The sequence below is a fragment of the Spea bombifrons genome, chromosome 1, assembly GCF_027358695.1.
Source record: "Spea bombifrons isolate aSpeBom1 chromosome 1, aSpeBom1.2.pri, whole genome shotgun sequence".
NCBI classification, from domain to species: domain Eukaryota; kingdom Metazoa; phylum Chordata; class Amphibia; order Anura; family Pelobatidae; genus Spea; species Spea bombifrons.
This window is the reverse complement of record NC_071087.1, coordinates 61,955,207-61,975,562: the sequence shown is the minus strand read 5'-3', so window position 1 is coordinate 61,975,562 and position 20,356 is coordinate 61,955,207. Positions and strand designations below refer to the sequence as shown.

Here is a 20,356-nt window from a genome sequence, read left to right as displayed (position 1 = left end):
CACAAAGCTCATACTACCTACTCCTGTTAAATACACACTCAGAAACTGGGACTGCATAAAGAGCACAGAAAGAATCCTGTAATAATGTAAATGTTGCACAATGTTCACTTGTTATTGTGAACACCACTTTGCCTATACATTTATGTATTGTATTGTCTTGGCTAAAATAGATGAAAACACTGATGACAAGCAAAAAATGATTATTAGCAGGTATAATTAAATTATTGTATCATTAAAGAGATGTTTTACCATGCCAATAGGTAAGTAATCAAAATGGCATGAAGATTATGAAATAAAACATTGTCAATAAGCTGTGGGAGATACTGGAGTGGTTCATTGTGTCTCCTTTATTTGTATGCTGTTATTTGGTGTGGTCTAAAAAAGCTTCAAAGTGTGGCTTTGACAAACATAAAAACCATGATGCTCCTCTTGTATACTCAATTAATCTCACACATTTTTGTTGCAAGGTTTAATTGCTTTTAAACAAAAGATAGAAATAAAGATGGGATTCAGATTATGGTACACAGAATGTCTTGTTCACTACTCCTTTGTCATTTCTGCTTCTTCGGTTTTGTTAGAGATACTGTAGTAATAAAGACGCATGCGAGATTCCACATTTTCGAAATTAGGACGATCTTCCATCCTAAACACAGAGTTTGGAACAGGTTAATGGCATATATCTGGGCATGTTAACCTCTTAAATACATCATATTCACTTTGCATCAGTGGAGACATCTGCAGATGGAAGATTAGTCTTCTAGTCAGCAAGGGCTAGTAAAAACCTAAGATATGTTATAGTTAAACACTTGTTAACTACACAAACTCCTGTTCATGCATTCACTTCTGGGGCTTTAGGTAGTATCTGAGCTTGGTGAGTCACAGTGAGGATATATTTGAGAAGAAAAAAGGAAAAAAAAGAAAGTTACAATCCCATATGAAAATTTAATTATTATATGGATGCAATGTCGTTATGACATCCAGAGCCGGCCTTAAGTGTTCTGGCGCCCTGTGCAGACTACTCCTCTGGCGCCCCCCATCCCAAAAAAAATCTCACTGATTAAACTATGCATTATGCAGGTCCATCTCAGCCTTTCCTGAAGATTAATTTTCCATTTAGCAGAGTGAATTCAGGGAGCAGAAACCACAAATATCGTGCTAACTCCCACTTTAGTGATTAAACTCGATTTCATGAAAGGGTTAATAAATATGTAATTGTTTACTAACCGATTACATTTCCATGGCACTAAACAACCTCTAGCTAGAATGCAGTTTGCAGTGTTTTTACCATTTAAATGGTTATGCATGTACTTGTTAGACTCATCCTTAAAACAAGTGTGCAAGAAGTAATTTCACATTCTTTTGTAACAGATTTGGATATTTAAAAGAGGACGATGTTTCCTTGAGCAGCTCAGTCCCTCATATAAATTATTATTATGTGTATATTTCTTATTTATTCTTGTTTGTCTGCAGGTTTTTTGAAGGACATCAGGGAAAGTGAGATAAATGGGGGGATTTGGGTGCCAAAGAGGTTCTGTCCCTTCTAAACACCAAAATTGGGAGATATAGCAATATGATTCACTACAGGAAAAAACATGATTAGTAGCAGCAGGAGTTTAATGGAAGATGTATAAGAAGCAAATGGAGTTATAAATAAGACACGTTATAGTCAGGTTCTGATAACATTTTACTTACTTGAAAATCCAGCAATCTAACATGAGTTGATGCATCTCTTTAGGACAATTGGTGGGGCAAGGCAGACGTTCATTTCTTTCAATGAAACTCAGGACTTCCTGACCTTTGAGTTTCTACGTCACAAATACAATGATTAGACATCAGGTGTTAATGTTCATACATTACCCTTCGTCTATACTTACCCTGTATGGTTTTTGTCCATAGCTGAATGCTTCCCACATGGTTATACCATAACTCCATACATCACTCCTACTAGAAAATTTTAGAAATTTAATACACTCTGGGGCATACCACTTCAGAGGCCATTTTCCAGATGTCCGAGCCTAAAAGTTATAAATAAAGATGCAAAAAACAAAACAAAAAAACATTACAATTTCATTTACTGAAGTAAAAGAAGATGTATAGATATACAGAGAAAGCAGGGATTATTTAGCCAAAGCCACATCCCCATGTAAGCATGCAACATATGTGTGTAAGTTTACCAACTTACACACATATGTTGCATGCTTACATGCATGCTTATTATGTTACCATGTGCAATGTTACTGTTAGTGAGTAAATATGATACTGAGTGTGTAAGTATGATACTGTTTGTGTAGGTATGTCAGTAGGCTACTATGTGCAAGTATGTTTAAGTATGTGTGTGTTAGTATGTGTAAGTACATGTGTTAGTGTGTCTGTAAATATGTTAGTATGTGCAAACAAGTATTAAGTCCACTTAGCATACATCCATTGATAATAAAGATATTTATACAGAACCTGTGTATGTATTCTGAATTTGAGTAACCTCTTGATATACTATATCTTATAGTGTGAGGGAAAAGAAACAGAGAACACACAATAGTGCAATATAGTCAGAGCACAATCCACTTTATAAGCTAGCTATTGCACTCACATATTCCATTGTCAGTATGTGCTCTTCATAAATCTTTTCTTAGAATTGGCCTTCAACTTCTGAGACCTCGCCGTACAGGATCTTCAAGCATCGTCTCCAGAAAATCCTCCACCGATTCCGAACCTCCCGTGACGAAAAAAGGACCGTACTCAAGGAAAAAACGAATAAATATTTATTTCCAATAAATATTAAAAAGTTTAAATCTGTGCGCTACGCGTTTCGCTCTATTGAGCTTCAACCAGGTGTGAAAAACGCCTGGACGAAGCTCAATAGAGCAATTTTAACTTTTTAATATTTATTGGCAATAAATATTTATTCGTTTTTACCTTGAGTACGGCCCTTTTTTCGTCGAGGTTCGGAATCGGTGGAGGATTTTCTGAAGATGAGGCCAATCCTAAGAAATGATTTATGAAGAGCACATACTGACTATGGAATATGTGAGTACAATAGCTAGCTTATAAAGTGGATTGTGCTCTGACTATATTACACTATTGTGTGTTCTCTGTTTCTTTTCTCTCACACTCTAAGATATATTATATCAAGAGGTTACACAAATTCAGAATACATACACAGGTTTTAAGCGCACTTAATACTTATTTGCACTATTTCTTGTGATATTCATATTTGTATGTGCATGTGAAACCACATAATTAAGGTGCTGCCAGCATAGAAAGGAGAGCGCAGGAACAGTCACTTTTTTTGTGTGTGTGACACTAAATCATGTTAGTATGTGTATGTGTGTGTGTGTATGTATGTTAGTGTGTGTATAAGTATGCTACTGTGTGTGTGCAGTGTCGTAACTACAGGGGCAGCAAAGGCTATGGGGCCTGTCTTTCTAGGGGGCAGGCAACTCCTGTGACTGTGACCACTTGTTCCTGTCTGCTCATGCCTGTTCAAAAGTGTTTAAAAATGGCCCTTCTGGCATAGAGAGAGGCAGCGCCTCGGCAGCTCACACAGTGAAATCAGTGAGGTAAGAGGGGGAAGAGGGCGTATGTATGTGTATTGTACTGTACTGTTTTGTTAGAGTCAATAGGTATGTATGTAAATGTTAGAGTCAGTTTGTTCATTATATCTCAAGACTAAGTGATTGGTGGGACAATGGGATGGACATGGAGCGGGCTGATGGGAAGGGCATGGGGGCAAGGCATTAAGCCTGTTCTTTGCCTACACTCTGATTGCCATAAACGTAGATCCAATCTCCTACCTACAAAGAATTCATATGCAGAATGTCTCGGCTTATGCCACTGCTTCGGGAGAAGGGCCCCGTGTGCATAGTGTGCCCCCATCGTGACCTCCTACATTGCCCAGTTTAAGTACTGTATTCGGTCTATGCAGTGCCTCAAGCAAGAAATGGGGGGGTTTTGCCACGAAGGGGCCCGGGGCAAATACTACAATTGGGCAGGGATATCCATAAGGTGGTGTCCATGGGAATACAGTTTTTTCCTTTCTTTATTTTTTGTATGTGTAAAGCTGCATCTACTAAACATGAATTGCAGATGAAACTCCAAATATAAAACAAATAAACAGACATGAAACACCATAAACCTACTAGTATATTATCCCATGGCAGAAAAAGTAATTGCCTTTCTGTTCATATGAAAATGCTAATTTGTATATATGAGCATTATATTATATTATTCAGTAACCCCACAGTTAAATATCTTAACCATTGCGAAGAGCTCTGCACCTCATAAAACTTAGGAGTTTGCTTGTATTACTCTGATAGTAATAGTATGTCTTATTTTTTGCTTTCTAACATTAAACAAAATCTCAAAACATCTAGTGCAAAAACATCTGTGCTGGGTCCTCTACTTGATTCACACAAATAATGGATGGGACACCCTTTTGATTTGGGTCCTCAAATTTGTACGTGTCATATTATACATAGACATATATTTATTATCACAAATAAAAACATACATACTAGCAATTTGCTGCTAGGCAATATATGGTTCGCTCTCACTTTGACTAGGAGACAAGATTGAGAATAGAGGATACAGAGTGAGAAATTATCCTTGTACCCAGCAGGGCTGACAAGGGCAAGTTACCGTGTCCCAGACAGGGATGACTAAGGTTCTCCTTGTGTGGTTCTGCCAGATATATGCCACTATATTATGAAAGCATTTGGCAGTTGATGTCTGTTATAAAGATATTGACTAAATGGTTGTTCTTTAAATTCAGAAAATAGCATACCGTGTAGTAGCTGTTATCTGCAGCCAGGGCTTTAGAGAGACCAAAATCACTGATTTTAGCATAGTGCTGATTCACCATAAGAACATTACGAGCTGCAAGGTCGCGATGTACAAAGTTATTCTCTTCTAAATACTTCATTCCCATGGAAACCTGGTGCATAAGTTCTACTATGTTGCTAACTGGTATCAAGTCCCTGTAGATAAATAGAATGGAAGGTTACTATAAGCCCATGACAATAGTAAAACATGTAAAAAATATAAAGTAATTTCAGCATCCCTCCCAATATTCAAGAAAAATCTCAAAACTTCAGAGAACTTCTAAGTAGCTAGAACGTGTCTCCCACTAATACAAATCCACACTACTTCTCCTCTTCCGCCATACCTCATGTTTCTCCTCACCCCAATATGTATTGTAAGAAGCACTGTGTAAATTGTTGGCGCTATATAAATAAAAGATGATAATAATAATAATTAACATAGGGTTATTTTTTTAGCCAGTATTAGATTACATATCTAATTGAACTTCTTTATTTACAAAAATGGTCCACATAGCCTAACATCAATATTAACAGGATTCAATTTATTATCTAAATTTTCCACGCCAATTTAACAAGCTAGGTATTTCATAAAGAGAATCCCACTAGTCTAAATCCTGCACTATGGCATGTGACTTACTTCTTGACGGCCAAGAATTTGTTGAGGGGCCCCCCTGATGCCATCTCCATCACAAGCATGAGGCTTTCTGCCTCACAAACTCCAATCATCCTGACAATGTAAGGATTATCCAGTTGATGCATAATCTCGGCTTCCTTCATCATATCATCCTTCATTGTCTTCTCGTTACCATTCTGTATTTTCAGAACCTTGATGGCTACATCAATCTGTCTCCTGAAATATTAGGTAATATATAAGGTGTTATTAAACTACTATTTAGAACTACATCCACACCTTTTTTCAAAAAATCACTGACAAACTGCACACAACTTTAAGAACTATTCGTAAAAGAAAATGTCAGATCTTGTTATTCTTTCTTAGAAATCCAACATGTGTTCTTACTTCTTCATCTTGTAGACACCTTTCTTGACACATCCAAAATTTCCTGAGCCCAACTCTACTTCATCTATTAGAAGGAGATCTCTTTTCAGGAAAAGCTTGCGTTCTCTTAATTCGTCTGGATCGCTGTAAGGACTCTCATACACACTGGTGTCCATTGGTAAGATTCTCGACTTTCCTTGAGCTAAAAAAATATTATAAATAAGTTACATGTTTTGTAACTTTAATTACAAAATTATGTATGTTTTGTTGTAGATTTGGATGACCTCTTCCAAGAAAATATACTGTATAGCTATGAGTGGACCTAAAGAGTCAAATGTGCTCTTGCCAAGTTTTTGTTGGCTACTGCTCCTCTTCCTGCTTTGCATCCCTGTCTCAAATAGGGAGGCAAGCAGTAAGAGTATCATTCCCCATGGTGGCTAGCTAGGGTAGTACAAGATCTGTGCCATCTAGGTATCTAGATAACCTGATCCACTACTTGAATATCAAGATAAATATTGAAACAATGCAGGCTTTGAGCCTATTCACCATACCCGAATAACCATGGGAGTCTTTCTTCTCTTAAACAGTGTTGATGTAATGCCTCGATGTCAAGGCATTCAGCAACACCGAGATCGGCATCAGGGGCCATGTCCCGCCCCTCCCCAGCGTGTCAACATCCACCATACACTTTATGGTGGCAGATGTGCGTTTTAAAAGAGTTTAGGAGGCGATCAACAATATTGTCGCTGAAATGCCTTGATAACGAACCCCAGAGAGCGGTCACGACTTTATTTATAAAAAATAAAGTTGGAAAAGTTTGCTAAAGGGTCTTCAGACAAATACAAGACAAACCCATCCATGGGTGGTATCACTGTACTTGAGACATGTTGCTGAACACATATTGGGGTGTTGTTTGATAGTGACGTACACCTGAAGCTATAAATTTATACCTGAAGGACAATTTGTGTGAAAAAAAAAACATTGGCAAAGGCTAGTGGTAGAATCTAATGCATGGAAAGGGTTCAAATACTAGCATCTGAAATACCTTGGGGTGTCTAGTTTTCAAAAATATATAGTTTGATGGGATAGAATTGTATTAGCCGGCTTCAAAGATGGCCCTATTAGGACATGGGAGCAGTAGTAGTTCCAAGTAAAAAAATGCCCACTTCCTAAATGTGGCGTTTTTACCTCCCACACAAACCGACAAACCCATGCATGGGAGGTATCACTGTATTCGGGACATATGAACACATATTGGGGTCTTGTTTGAAATTTTTGTGAGAAAAAAAACACAAAATAAATTACTACCACAAAGTTTGACAAAGGGTGGTAGTAGAATTAGTGCATGAAAAGGGTTAAATACCAGCATTTGAAATACCTTTAGGTGTCTAGTTTTCAAAAATATATGGTTTGATGGGGTAAATTGCATTGGGCAGCTTCAAAGATACCCGAAATAGCACATGGGGCAGACCAGATTTGGAAAAAAAATGGTTTTTAAATTGCAAAACGCTACTTGTACTTATTGTCCAATAACTTGCAGAAAAAAACCATTTCTAAACTCAGGACAAATCGTAGAATCTATTTAGCAGGATTAGCTTTTTTGGATGAGTAAAAGATTTTTCAAATAAAAGTGAGAAAAACTTTTTCTTTTTTCAATTTTTCATCATATTTTATTATTTTGTTTATAGGAAATTAGATACTATGATATCAAAGATATCCCAAATAGGACGGGATAGGACAGGCAAGGGTGCAGGATGAGCGGATGTCAAAATTTCAAGTTGAACAACTGAAATGTGCATTTTTCCTATGTGGCATTTAACCCCCAAACACACCGACAAATCTATGCATGGGTGGTATCACTTTACTCAGGGGATGTTGCTGAGCAAAAATTGGAGTATTTTCCATCAGCATCACACAGCAATCAAAATTAATTGGAAATGGTGACACAATGTGTTGTTTTTTGTTTCTATGTATTTTAATACTAAAATGTAGTTATATATATGGTATCAAAAAAAGCTTTCTATAACTTGTATGGGTGTGTTAAATGAGAGAGAAGAAATTACATTTCAAAAACCACATATCTAAAAAAAATCGATCTGGTCATTGACCTAGAAAACCCCTTGGTCATTACTGGGTTAAGGTAGAGAAGGAGACACAGCTGTTACATTATTGTTATATGCAACCACTATGTATGCTGGTAGAAGACCAGGGGCTGCGCTATATTATACAATACAACTTGGCTCTTGGAAATATTACAAGAGGCACGGAATGATCTATACAATAATTGTTATATTCTTATTGCAATAATTGTTATATTATTATTTTTATTAACTTGAAATGCTATGGACACTATTCAGACCCACAACTAAAGAAAATGCAGCTGTCCCATCCTCTTACTATCACTGTTTCTGGTTCTCTTCTAATTTTAATTAGAGGGCGATCTAATGCCCCATCTTGCTAAGAGTGGCCTGTGTGAAATGAGGAAGTTCCTGAAGATAGATAAAATAGGTTCAGATTATATAGCATGGAAATGACTTGAATAGAGTGTTAATATCCTATATATGCAGTTTTTGCAGCAAGTGGAAAAGATTGCATTAAATTAGAATACAGTATGCCATAGGTTTATATTCTCACCATCGAAAGGTTCAGGTGTGTAACCATTTGATCCATTTGGCCTCTGTTAAAAAAATATTAAAAAAAATCAAGATAAACCATAAATAAAAAATTCTATTGTTTTTCAGTTACAGACATTAATGCTACATAGTATCTGTTTTACTTTTATTCACAAGGAAATATTTATAGCAAAATATGGACTATTGTGTAAGTGTAAAAGTTACATATTGTCCATAGTATGCTTCCAATCTTTCGTAATTAATTATTTTCTCCAATTTCTCCAATTAGTTAATGTGACTAAGAAACTTGATAAAAAGATTGAAAGGGACACAGTGACTGAAAAATAGTTCTTGAGTAGAGCATATTTGGAAAAAATGACAGGAGAAAATTAAAAACAACACATTCATAAATTGTATAAGGTATATTTTATAGGATTTACTTACACCTTTAGGGAGGGAAGGTGGCGCAGGAGCTACAAGAAAAGAGAAATTATATGGTATCACCTATTTATTAGCAATGTGGTATATGTGATCTAATGTTTACCTAACTACCTGTCAAGGATTGTAAGTTTCTCTGAGGTCTATTCACTAAAATGCAAGTTGAGTAAATGTGGGGTTAGTGCTCACAAATTCACTAGCAAATACACTTGCAAATACACTTGCAAATACACTTGCATTCTGTATTCCAGTTAATAGAGGATGCAGTTCTCCCTCTAACCCCTTTGGCCTGCTGGTGCAAGGGAGTATACAGGTTTCCACAAAATAAGCAGCCATTTTAGCAGGGCAGGCCTTAGTACCAGGTGGCCCAGGCAGCCACGTGAGGAGTCATAATCAGGGGCAGGGCCGTAGCACCCAGGCAGGGCCGGTCTTAGCATCAGGAGCCTCATTGAAGGTAAGTCCCAAGGAAGGGGGGCTGTCCACCTCCAGAAAGGAGGGAGAATAGAAACAGAGGACTGTAGCAATGAACCTCACACTCAAGATCAAACCACCTCAAGATCAAACTAAAGGGAACAGAAAAGCAGACGGCAACAAAGGGGAGGGATGTTAAAGAGAAAAGAGAGATATGGTAAGGAGTGGAGATCATGAGAAATAAGAGAGATAAACAGAAATGGGAGAGGTAATGAAAAACAAGATGAGGAAAAGGGGGAAAGGTAATGAATTGAGCGAGATAATGAGATAGGGATGGGGAGAGATAAGGAGGAAGGAGAAAGAGAAAAAAGGGAGAAATAATGTCAAAGGAGATAGATAATTAGAAGGAATAGAGATAACCAGAAAGGAGAGAGTTCATTAGAAAAAGGAGAGAGAGAGAGATGGTGTGTTTGTGTTGTGAAAGTGTTTACATGTTAAGGCAAGTGTGTGTGGCTGCAAGGCGAAGTGTAAGCCAGAATGTTTTTGTATAAGGGCAAGTCTGAATGTGTGTGTGTATGTATCTGTGTATGGGCATATGTGTGTGGGCAGGCATTTGTAATAGCAGTGTATATGTGTGTATTTTGGTAATTATCTATTACTATTACTGTTTGGGGTCTAAAGGGAATATAATGATACATTCTAACATATTTTATCCAATGGGAGTATGCATTATTGTTTCAAATTAAAAACATATTTAGTGTCTGCTGGATCCAGCAATTGTGAAAATGGCCACTATGAACCGTGTCTGTGCCAATCCTTGCTTAGCAAGTGTGTGTGGGTGTCAGTGTGGTTTAAAATACATGTGGTTATGTGTCAGTATACAGTGTATGGTTTTTGTGTTTGTTAGAGAGAGGATAATCAGTGTACAGTGCTACAATGAATATGTGGGCGAGTGTACTATGTGGAATGTCAGTCTACAGTGTAACATTGTGTGTATATTAGCGTACCGTTTTTGAGGGTGTCAGAGTACAGTGTTTGATTGTATAGGGTGTTAGTGTTGGGTGTTAGACTGAGTGTGTATGGGGTACCACTGTACAGTGTTAGAATGTGTAGTGTGTGCTGCACAGTGTTACAGTTAGTGTGTGGGGGTGTCAGTGTATAGTGTTAGACTAGTGTTGGGTGTCAGTTCACTGTGTTACAGTGTTAGTGTCCATGTACAGTATTAGAGTGTGTGTTATTGTACATGGATTGTATATATTGTTACAGTGCGTGTTAGTGTATGGTGTTAGACTGAGTGTGTATGTTTGCATGTAGTGTAGAGTGTATGAGCCAGGAAGATGGCGTGCAGGGTGACATACAGGGAGCAGAGAACTGAGCAGTGAAGAAGCTGTACAGAGTAGAGGGCAGAGTAATTATTTCTTGTTCCTGGGTGTGATGCCCACAGGCCCTACTGCCCCTGCATAAGAAACACATTATCTGTAGCCTACTCTGTATTGCTTCTTCACTGCTCGATACTCCATGCCTTACAATATTGCTATCTACGACTGGGGTGCCACTAGGTCTAGAACTGGCCCTTTAATATCGGATCTGCTTCCATTGGGATAAGACAGGCCCTTTTGGTGTCTTTTTTTTTTAATTTGTATTTTTTGAATCCTTACTTTGCCTGGGCCCAAGGTGAAGGATGGATGGCTGATGGATTGCCTCCATCATAATTTGTCCTCCAAAGGTTGATCATTTTGAGTGCCAAAAGGGGTGAACATCCAAACTCGGATTAACCTCATCTTTAGTTTTTCACGTACTACTGCCCTATTCCACTGTGCAAGAATGGAGGGGGGTACAGGAAGTGGTACATATTTTTCACAGGGTAATTTTTTATATATATTAATTCCTCCTTATCCCACTGAGCAAGATATATACAGGAGTATGGGTGTGCATTATACCCACGCAAGATTCATTTGTTACCCCACTGCATACAGGGAGGGGGACGAGTGGGGTGGTCGATATCCCCATTGGTTAATAGGGGATCCAGGTGCCACCTGTATTATTAATCAGTTAATTTATTTCATCATATGTAAATATATTATATATTGTAGTGTGTGTTTTTTGTTTTCTTAAATAATTTTGAAAATTTTAGGCAAGGACATACACATTTTCAATCAACTCACATGCACTCGCAAGGTGCATGCATCTGCACACAAGCACACCATATATTAGTGAATATACAAGTTGTTGCAGGCAAGTCTGGTCAGTGAAGCTGACACTTAACTAACAATTTCACAACTTGAACAGACAGATATGCTCTCACTTGTAAAAATAACCCCCCAAACAATATATATTACAGTTTTATTAGGCTGCATTGCTTTGGAGATGTGAGCCAGCTAGTTTTACCAGAGGAAAGGTCATTTTACTAAGGCACTGTGCTTGAGCTGTAATTCCTTTTACTAACTTTCCTCGCTCAATTAGACTGACCAGTCATATTCGTGATCCGATCAACAAAGTGATGAAAATGTTAATATTCAAACTCACCTATGGCGTTAGGACAGGCTTCCTTTAAGACGGTTATGATCCCATCTGACTTGATTTTGAGGTACTCAACAAGCTTTAGGTAGTACAAGAAGTAAAATGTGAAACAACATAGATACCTGAAATAGCCAAATCTCACATAAAGGGGCTGGTCCACTTCTAAATGTTGGGGTTTAAACTAAATACAACATTTTTGCCAGGAACACTTAATTTTATTCTGGCAAAAAAACAATACATAGTCGCACATTTCTGTGCTGTTGTATGTGATACACATATAGAGGAAATAATAAATTGACAGATATGCTAAAGTTTATTTGCTTAACATAATTGTATGTTGAAACATTTACATTTAGGATTAACACAATGTGCCCAAAACAAAGCCTGTCACCGTGAGTCATACATGAGCCAAATGCTTCTCATTTGCCATCAAATTCCATGTTCAATGTTTTTGGAGTACAAGAAGACAGTTTATATTTATTTTGAAGAAAAATGTTGGACATTGTTTGCATATACGAAAGCATATAGAAAGGATATACATCCTAGAGAATAGACTCATGAGTAAATAGACTTACCTGCCACAAGGTGTCAAATCTACTCCCTTCAGGAATTGAGTATTTTCCAGATTTGTCATGATCAATTTTATAATGGTATACGGTTTTGCCATAAACTACAGAAAGCGCAAAAGACCCTGCATCTTTTCTTTCTCGCATCCTAGAGATCAATAGAGAAAAGCGATATAAACATATTCTCATTTTTTCTCTGTTTATTCAACAATACAATTATTATTCATAATAAGATTTGCATGCATGCAAGAAATACAAGACCACAAGAAATATGTTTAATATACAATTTAAGGTAAATCAAGTGACAATAATGGATTGCCTTTACAAAAACTCACAGAAATTTGCCATCTGGCTGTGCTCCAGAATATAGTTTGCGTTGTGCTTCATCTCTGCTAATGTTTCCATGGTACCATGCCATCTGTTCATGGGCAGTGGTGGCTATAAGTTTCTCCACCTGTGGTGCCTGGCTGATAATGGCTTGTTCCAGTGACTGTCCCTGTATGTCAGGTGGGAATATGTTTTATACCTGATCTCAAGTTTCATTGTGAATCAGTACAGTAATTATAACATTTAAACATTAGTGCATCATATAGCTGAGCGATCGCTCCAAATTTATGTGATGTCCACCTTGCAAATACAAAGCAGATTCTGCAGAATCCCCATATGCATTTGTCCACCGCCCTGCTACTTGCCATGCTGGAAATTGTATGAGCACATCTCCTGATGTGACACACCACCAGTCAGCTCCAGCTGACCATGAAACCATGCATGGGCTAAAAGCTCTTTCATTGACTTCAAGCTTGCCTCTGATGTCGTATCCAGGCTCATAGAGTAACCTGGGAGACTCATCCTGACCTGCCCCTGATGCTTGATCACTCCATTAGAGAGATTGTGCAGTGTTAACTCTTTCAAAGTCGCAATGGTCTCTATGGAGTGACCTCAGTATTTTAGAGGTTAGTACTTGTGGCTCAAATGACAGTCAAAGCTGTGCTATTGAAAGAATAAAAAAAATCCAGCACTGACCTGGAATTCAAAAGGTACTTCTATGTCGCTGTCACTTAAGGCTCTAATGCATTTCAAATAGGATAAACTTCGCGCAAGGACGACCAACAAACCTGTGAAACACCAGTGTGCTAATAAAAAAGTGTGAATTTGGGTATACAAATATATACCTTAAGGCATGTCACGGATCTGAATAGTCCGACCGACTACCTGTCAGGGTCCATCCAGGCTGCGGAGCTGCATATCTCTGTTTTTCCCTGCCTTGCCTCAGTTCCCATGTTTTGCTGTGGTCCACTCCTGGATTTCCATATGCTCTGTCCTGAACCTCTGATTCCTTGATTCAAGTCTGCTCTTTGATTCAGCTCTGTTTCCTTTATAAGGTGTGTCCCACCCGTTTGTTCTGTTTGTCTCAGTCTGTAGTCTAAAGGTTTATCCTTCTCTGTTCTGTGTTTGGATTCAACATTTAGGTTATCAGTACTTTCGTATGCAGGGCTTAGTGTTAGGACCCACCGTCATTGGAGTACTGTGGCGTAGTGGTGGGCTAAGCATACTATGGCCATATGATGTGACGGGATCTCCAATTGTTATCACATAGTCCTAGGCTAGTTCCTGTATTCATGTTTGTCTGTCTCTTATGTACCTTTACCCTCCTTCCCTGAATCATCTGCTCCTTGCTCTGTCCTTGCTTGCTACGTTTCTGTTGATAATCTGCTTAGCTTTCCTACTCTCAGACTGCAGCATCCTGCACATGATTCCAGTGCTATGTTTCATGCCTGCTCCAGGGTGCCTGCAGGATATTTCCAAGTTTTGCTCGTTTTGTCAGATCCAAGTTTAGTGTGGATTTCTGCATCCAACCAAGATTAGTTCTGCTCTGTTCTGGACTACCTCAGCTGCTATGTCAGGGTGCTGGTATGTGGCTGCTCAACCCTAGATGCCCACCTGGGAGAGTGCAGTCGCCCTGCACCAGGCCCTGTCCTACTCCACTCCTGCGCAATACCTCCTGAACTCCATCTATGGGTGCACTGGGTCTTTACAGTCGTCTGTATGGACCCAGTCCCTGACACTACCTCCGCTGACTTGGGCTCCCATAGCCTGGGACAACACGCTCTTTCCCCAGTTTCCCAGTCACTAGCCGTGATTTAAACAATGGTGGTCACTCCCTGGTTGCAGATCCTGGCTGTCTGCCAGAGATAATCCCCTCAGCAAGTGATGGGATGATATACTGCTGGGGGTAGCCACAGAAGTCTTTGCAAAGTGCCCATAGTCAATAGGGAGGAGGCTGGCTGTCAGGCCTCTCCAGTGGCCGTAGAGTAGCAGAAAAGGCGCCGTCTGCAGCAATAGAGTCAACTACGGAAGCTGGAAAGTGCCAAAATGAAAACACGTTTCATCACAGTACTGACTTCATCAGGGTAATATGCCAATGCTTATGAAGACGTACTTATATACCAAGTACAGAGTCATGGAACCTCCCAATTAAAAGGTATATAAAAAAGAGAAGTATAATAATAAAAAAGATGAATAATAATAAAGCAATATAAAATGTACAATCTGTATTGATGACACAATAGCAATAATATGAATAGATAAAAAATGAATAATAAAAAATAAAAATAGTAATTGCAAATAAATATAATTAACCCCTTCACAACAAAGCATTGTCCATAATGGGTTTAAGGACAACCCATTGTCCTTCAGGGGTTAAATGATGCACAGGGTACAAATAAATAATACTAAGTATGACTATATACAATATCTTTATAAAAAAGCTTTAAGAGGGAAATATTTGTTTAGATCCAAAATGTTTCCCTTTCCAAACGTCTACTTGTTCTATTACCCCGTCAGACACCTTCCCCGCTTCCCCCAGCAGCTTGCACCTTGGATCCATGGACTGCCGTTTTTTATTTGTATTTATTACCTGTAAAGCCTTGTTAATACCTTTTATCCACTGAAGCCCACGTCTTTGGATTCTATTTACTCGTTGCGCTGCCCCACGCTTTCACATAGAGCTGATTTTGTGAGTGCAATCTTATCTCACTTTATTAGGACTAAGGACTACTGATTAGTACCCACTGCACCATTGTCTTATATTTTGTTTTGCAGATCATTTTATTATTCTTTGGATCTGCCTTAAGGTATATTTTTTTATACCTAAGTAATTTCACACTTTTTTATTAGCACACTGGTGTTTCACAGGTTTGTTGGTCATCCTTGTGCAAGGTTTATCCTGTTTGTGTCTTTTACACAATATTAGGTGTATTGTTGTTTAACCCCTGCTGCACTGTTTGACTTTATTCCCTGGCCACCCCTTATTTCTTTGTATTGTCTAATGCAGTTCAAACTGCAGAGCCAATCAAGAGAGGGCTGATGACCAATCGGAGTGATCTGATCATTATGACAGCACATATCAGAGGCATCTGCTCCAGAGAGAGAGAGAGGTTGACAAACATAAAAAGGCACACAAATTATTAATAAAAAGTAAAAATTGTACTATTTTTTTAATACATAGCTCATTATTACTACACTACCACAGGTCCAAAATTACATACCCATATATACATTTTTGGAGGGGCGCACCTACATTTCATATCTGTTACACATCCCACATACTACAGGGCAGCATTTTACATGTGCAGGTTGGCAGCATGTGAAATGAATGTGTGTGTATTTCAAATAAAATGGTACAGTACACACAAATATACATTTACAAGTACGCACACATACACACCAATACACATGTGCACACATTAACACAGTGAAACACTCATATACAGTATAAACCAACAAACACACTCTGACACTCTCACAGAAACAATGACTTCTCCAGTCGATTATTGGGCAAGGGGCAGCACCTCCTTGCACACAGAGCCATAGCTAGCTTCTTTTGCGCCTGAGGCAGGAACAGAAAATTGTGCCCCCCCCCTATTTTTACAAAGGTTATTTTGAGGAAAGGAGATAAAAAATTAAGAACAGAGTAATAACGATATATAACTTAGCATGATCAATTTATATGTGACAAATTACAATCATCACAACTTGCCTACAAAATAAAGTAAGGTAAATAAGATATTGAAAAAAATACAAATGTACACAAAAATAAAGTGCTCTCAGTATTAATTGTATTTATTAAGATTGTATACAATCTTTAAATTAAAGAATTAAAGTGTTTTTCATGGTAATTCATCCTCCAGAAATGCAATCATGTTTGAATATTAAGAAAAAAAGATTATAAACTATTATAAGTGAGCAACGAGTGTTCACAGAGGGTTATCTTTTTTATGAGAAGGTACACTATATGGACACAAGATCTGAGACGCACGACCATTACACCAACAGGGACTTTTATAATGTTGCATTCTAAATACATAGACATCAATATGAAGTTGGTCCCCTCTTTGCGGCTATAACAGCTTCCAATTTTCTGGGAAGGCTTTCTACATGTCTTTATGGCCAGTGTCCAAAATGGCTTGATATGTCCCCTTCAGCTCACAAATTCTCTACTGGATGAATGGGTGAAAACTCACAAAAAAGAAAGCTTACAAACACAGATGGACCCCACTGGACACGGCCACAGAGACTACTATGATGTATTGAAGGAACCATCTAAGACTCCTGACACATCAAACATGTTGTCACACACACCCATGCACACAGGAACATGTCCACACACTTAAACACTTGAATAACATACACACACACACGTACACTATTACATACACAGACAAGCACACACTAACATATACACACACAATACCCAATATATATATATATATATAATATACCCAAAAAAAAGATACATTCATAAACAGCAAACATTCTGAGCTGCAGGAAAGTGGGTAAAAACCCAGGTAAGGTCTTCATAAAGAAGGACACTTCGGTAGTATGTAGCAGTGGGTTAGCTTGCATGGTCGTTACAGATTTGTACACTGTGCAAGCAGAGAAGAAAATCTACAGCTGAACTAACGGGGGTGAATGAGAGAAGGAGGGTGTCAGGGTCCCGGACCCCAACGTAGCCACTCACCCGAATACCCGTTAGCCGCGGGTATTGGATCCCGCGACGCTTCTCTTCCCTTCTCGGCAGCCGGTGTGTCTGTCTCTAGAGGCGCGCGCGCGCGCCTCCAACAAGCTTTATGCGTCCCCGAGTGGAGACGCCGGGGAACGCGCCTGAATGACGTCACGCTCGGGGGCGGAGTATGCCCAGAGCGGCAAGTTTAAAACCAAGCACTGAGCAAAGCTCAGTGCTCAGTTATTGTGCCGTGTATTGCGTTTCTAGCTACTATTTGTTGCTTCCCGTGTATGATCCTGGCTATTCCTTTGATGTGTCTGCTTTCTATTGTCCTGACCCTGGTCTACTTAACGGCTCTCCTGATCTCCTGTGTACCGACCCTGGTCTACTTAACGGCTCTCCTGATCTCCTGTGTACCGACCCTGGTCTACTTAACGGCTCTCCTGATCTCCTGTGAACCGACCCTGGTCTACTTAACGGCTCTCCTGATCTCCTGTGAACCTGACCCCGGCTCTGTATACAGACTATTTTCAGTACCTGTTGTTTTTTCACCTGGCGTATTCTACCTGCATACTGGACTCCTCTCTCTCCTCAATCCTTACAGAGGGAGGAAGGCAGATAAGTGTATGTTTGTGAGTTTGCATTTATGTATATATGTTTGTGTCTGAGAATGTATGTGTAAGTGTGTGTAAGCATGGATGTGTGCGTGTGAGCACGGATGTATATGTGTGAGCATGGGTGAGTGAGCATGGATCTGTGTAAGCACATGTGTATATGTGTGTGGGGACGGATGTGTATGTGTGGGCATGAATGTGTATGTGTAAGGGTATGCAAATGTGTGTGCCACTGTAGGTTACTGGGAGAGAAGCAAGGGAAAGATAGGGGGCTGCAAAAATAGTAACGAATAAGAGGAGAAACAGGGAGAAAGCAGAGAGATAATGAGTTGAAGGAGAGATGGGGAAAAAGGGGAGAGATAAAGTTGATGAAAGAAAAGAGATTGAGATAAAGAGGAAGATGGAGATAATGAGAGATGAAGAGAAAAGAGACAAATGAGGAAAATGAGGAGAGATAATGAAAAGTGGGAAAGATATCGAGAAAAGAGATGAGATAAATCTATGATAATGAGAAAGGGGATCACAAAAGGAAAGAGAAGGAGAGGTACAGTGAAGGAAAAATTATTTGATCCCTGCTGATTTTGTACATTTGCCCTCTGACAAAGACATGGTCAGCCTATAATTGTAATGGTATGTTTATTTGAACAGTGAGCTACAGAATAACAACAAAAAATCCAGAAAAGAGAGAGATAAATAGGGAGAGGAGAGGGAAAGATGATAAGAGAGAAAGTGAAGAGATGAACAGAAAATGGAATAGATAAAAAAGAAAAAGAGAAAAAAGGAGAATAGATAAAAAAAGGGGAGAGATAAAGAGAAAGAAGAGAGATAAAGAAAAAAGGAGAGAACAGGGAGAGATAAAGGGAAAGAGGAGGAGCTATAAAGAGCAAAGGAGGCCTGAGATAAAGAGAAACGGAAGAGATAATGACAAGCGAGAATGAGAGGAGACCACTGTGGGTGCAAGCTGGGTGTGGGGTCAAATCCTTATGTATATATTATAGAGTATTTTATCCATTTTAGGGATGTCTAAAGGAGATAGACTTGGCTCACAGAGGTTGCTGGAAATAAAGAAATAAAGAAAATTTATAAAAGTTTTGCAAATACTTGTGAGTATATATACAGTATCTCACAAAAGTGAGTACACCCCTCACATTTTTGTAAATACTTTATTATATCTTTATTATATCTCTGCTGCAATGTAAAGTAGTAAGTGTAAAGCCTGTATAACAGTGTGAATTTGCTGTCCCCTTAAAAATAACTCAACACTCAGTCATTAATGTCTAAACTTTGGCAACAAAAGTGAGTACACCCCTAAGTGGAAATGTCAAAATTGGGTCCGTTTAGCCATTTCCCCTCCCCGGTGTCTTGTGATTCGTTAGTGTTACAAGGTCTCAGGTGTGAATGGGGAACAGGTGTGTTAAATTTGGTGTTATCGCTCTCACACTCAATCATACTGGTCACTGGAAGTTCAACATGGCACCTCATGGCAAAGAACTCTCTGAGGATCTGAAAAAAAGAATTATTGCTCTACATAAAGATGGCCTGGGCTATAAGAATATTGCCAAGACCCTGAAACTGAGCTGCAGCATGGTGGGGAAGACCATACAGCGGTTTCACAGGACAGGTTCCACTCAGAACAGGCCTTGCCATGGTCGACTAAAGAAGTTGAGTGCACATGCTCAGCGTCATATCCCAAATATAGTCTTTGGGAAATAGACGTATGAGTGCTGCTAGCATTGCTGCAGAGGTTGAAGGAGTGGGGGGGGTCAGCCTGTCAGTGCTCAGACCATACGCTGCACACTACATCAAATTGGTCTGCATGGCTGTCGTCCCAGAAGGAAGCCTTTTCTAAAGATGAGACACAAGAAAGCCCGCAAACGGTTCGCTGAAGACAAGCAGACAAAGGACATGGATTATTGGAACCATGTCCTGTGGTCCGATGAGACCAAGATAAACGTATTTGGTTCAGATGGTGTCAAGCATGTGTGGGGGCAACCAGGTGAGGAGTACAAAGACAAGTGTGTCTTGCCTACAATCAAGCATGGTGGTGGGAGTGTCATGGTCTGGGCCTGCATGAGTTCTGCAGGCACTGGGGAGCTACAGTTCATTGAGGGAACCATGAGTGCCAACATGTACCGTGACATAGTGAAGCAGAGCCTTATCCCCCTTCCTTCGGAGACTGGGCCGCAGGGCAGTATTCCAGCATGATAACGACCCCAAACACACCTCCAAAACGACGACTGCCTTGCTAAACAAGCTGAGGTGATGGACTGGCCAAGCATGGCTCCAGACCTAAACCCTATTGAGCATCTGTGGGGCATCCTAAAACAGAAGGTGTGGGAGCGCAAGGTCTCTAACATCCACCAGCTCCGTGATGTT

The 20,356-nt window shown here is 39.3% G+C and overlaps 1 protein-coding gene across 1 annotated transcript in view; it reads right to left on the bottom strand.

Annotated features, from left to right (window-relative positions):
* Window positions 1-353: 353 nt before the first annotated feature.
* The window catches only part of LOC128490531 (tyrosine-protein kinase ZAP-70), a 30,026-nt gene continuing 10,023 nt past the window's right edge, over window positions 354-20,356 (bottom strand). The window contains exons 3-13 of the mRNA XM_053462439.1: window positions 12,697-12,857; window positions 12,371-12,509; window positions 11,804-11,874; window positions 8,871-8,919; window positions 8,449-8,491; window positions 5,836-6,010; window positions 5,455-5,667; window positions 4,781-4,973; window positions 1,875-2,015; window positions 1,693-1,805; window positions 354-643 (exon numbers count right to left, since the gene is read on the bottom strand). Coding sequence (XP_053318414.1) covers window positions 541-643; window positions 1,693-1,805; window positions 1,875-2,015; window positions 4,781-4,973; window positions 5,455-5,667; window positions 5,836-6,010; window positions 8,449-8,491; window positions 8,871-8,919; window positions 11,804-11,874; window positions 12,371-12,509; window positions 12,697-12,857 — 1,401 coding nt within the window. The 3' untranslated portion in view covers window positions 354-540. The remainder of the gene's footprint in view (window positions 644-1,692; window positions 1,806-1,874; window positions 2,016-4,780; window positions 4,974-5,454; window positions 5,668-5,835; window positions 6,011-8,448; window positions 8,492-8,870; window positions 8,920-11,803; window positions 11,875-12,370; window positions 12,510-12,696; window positions 12,858-20,356) is intronic.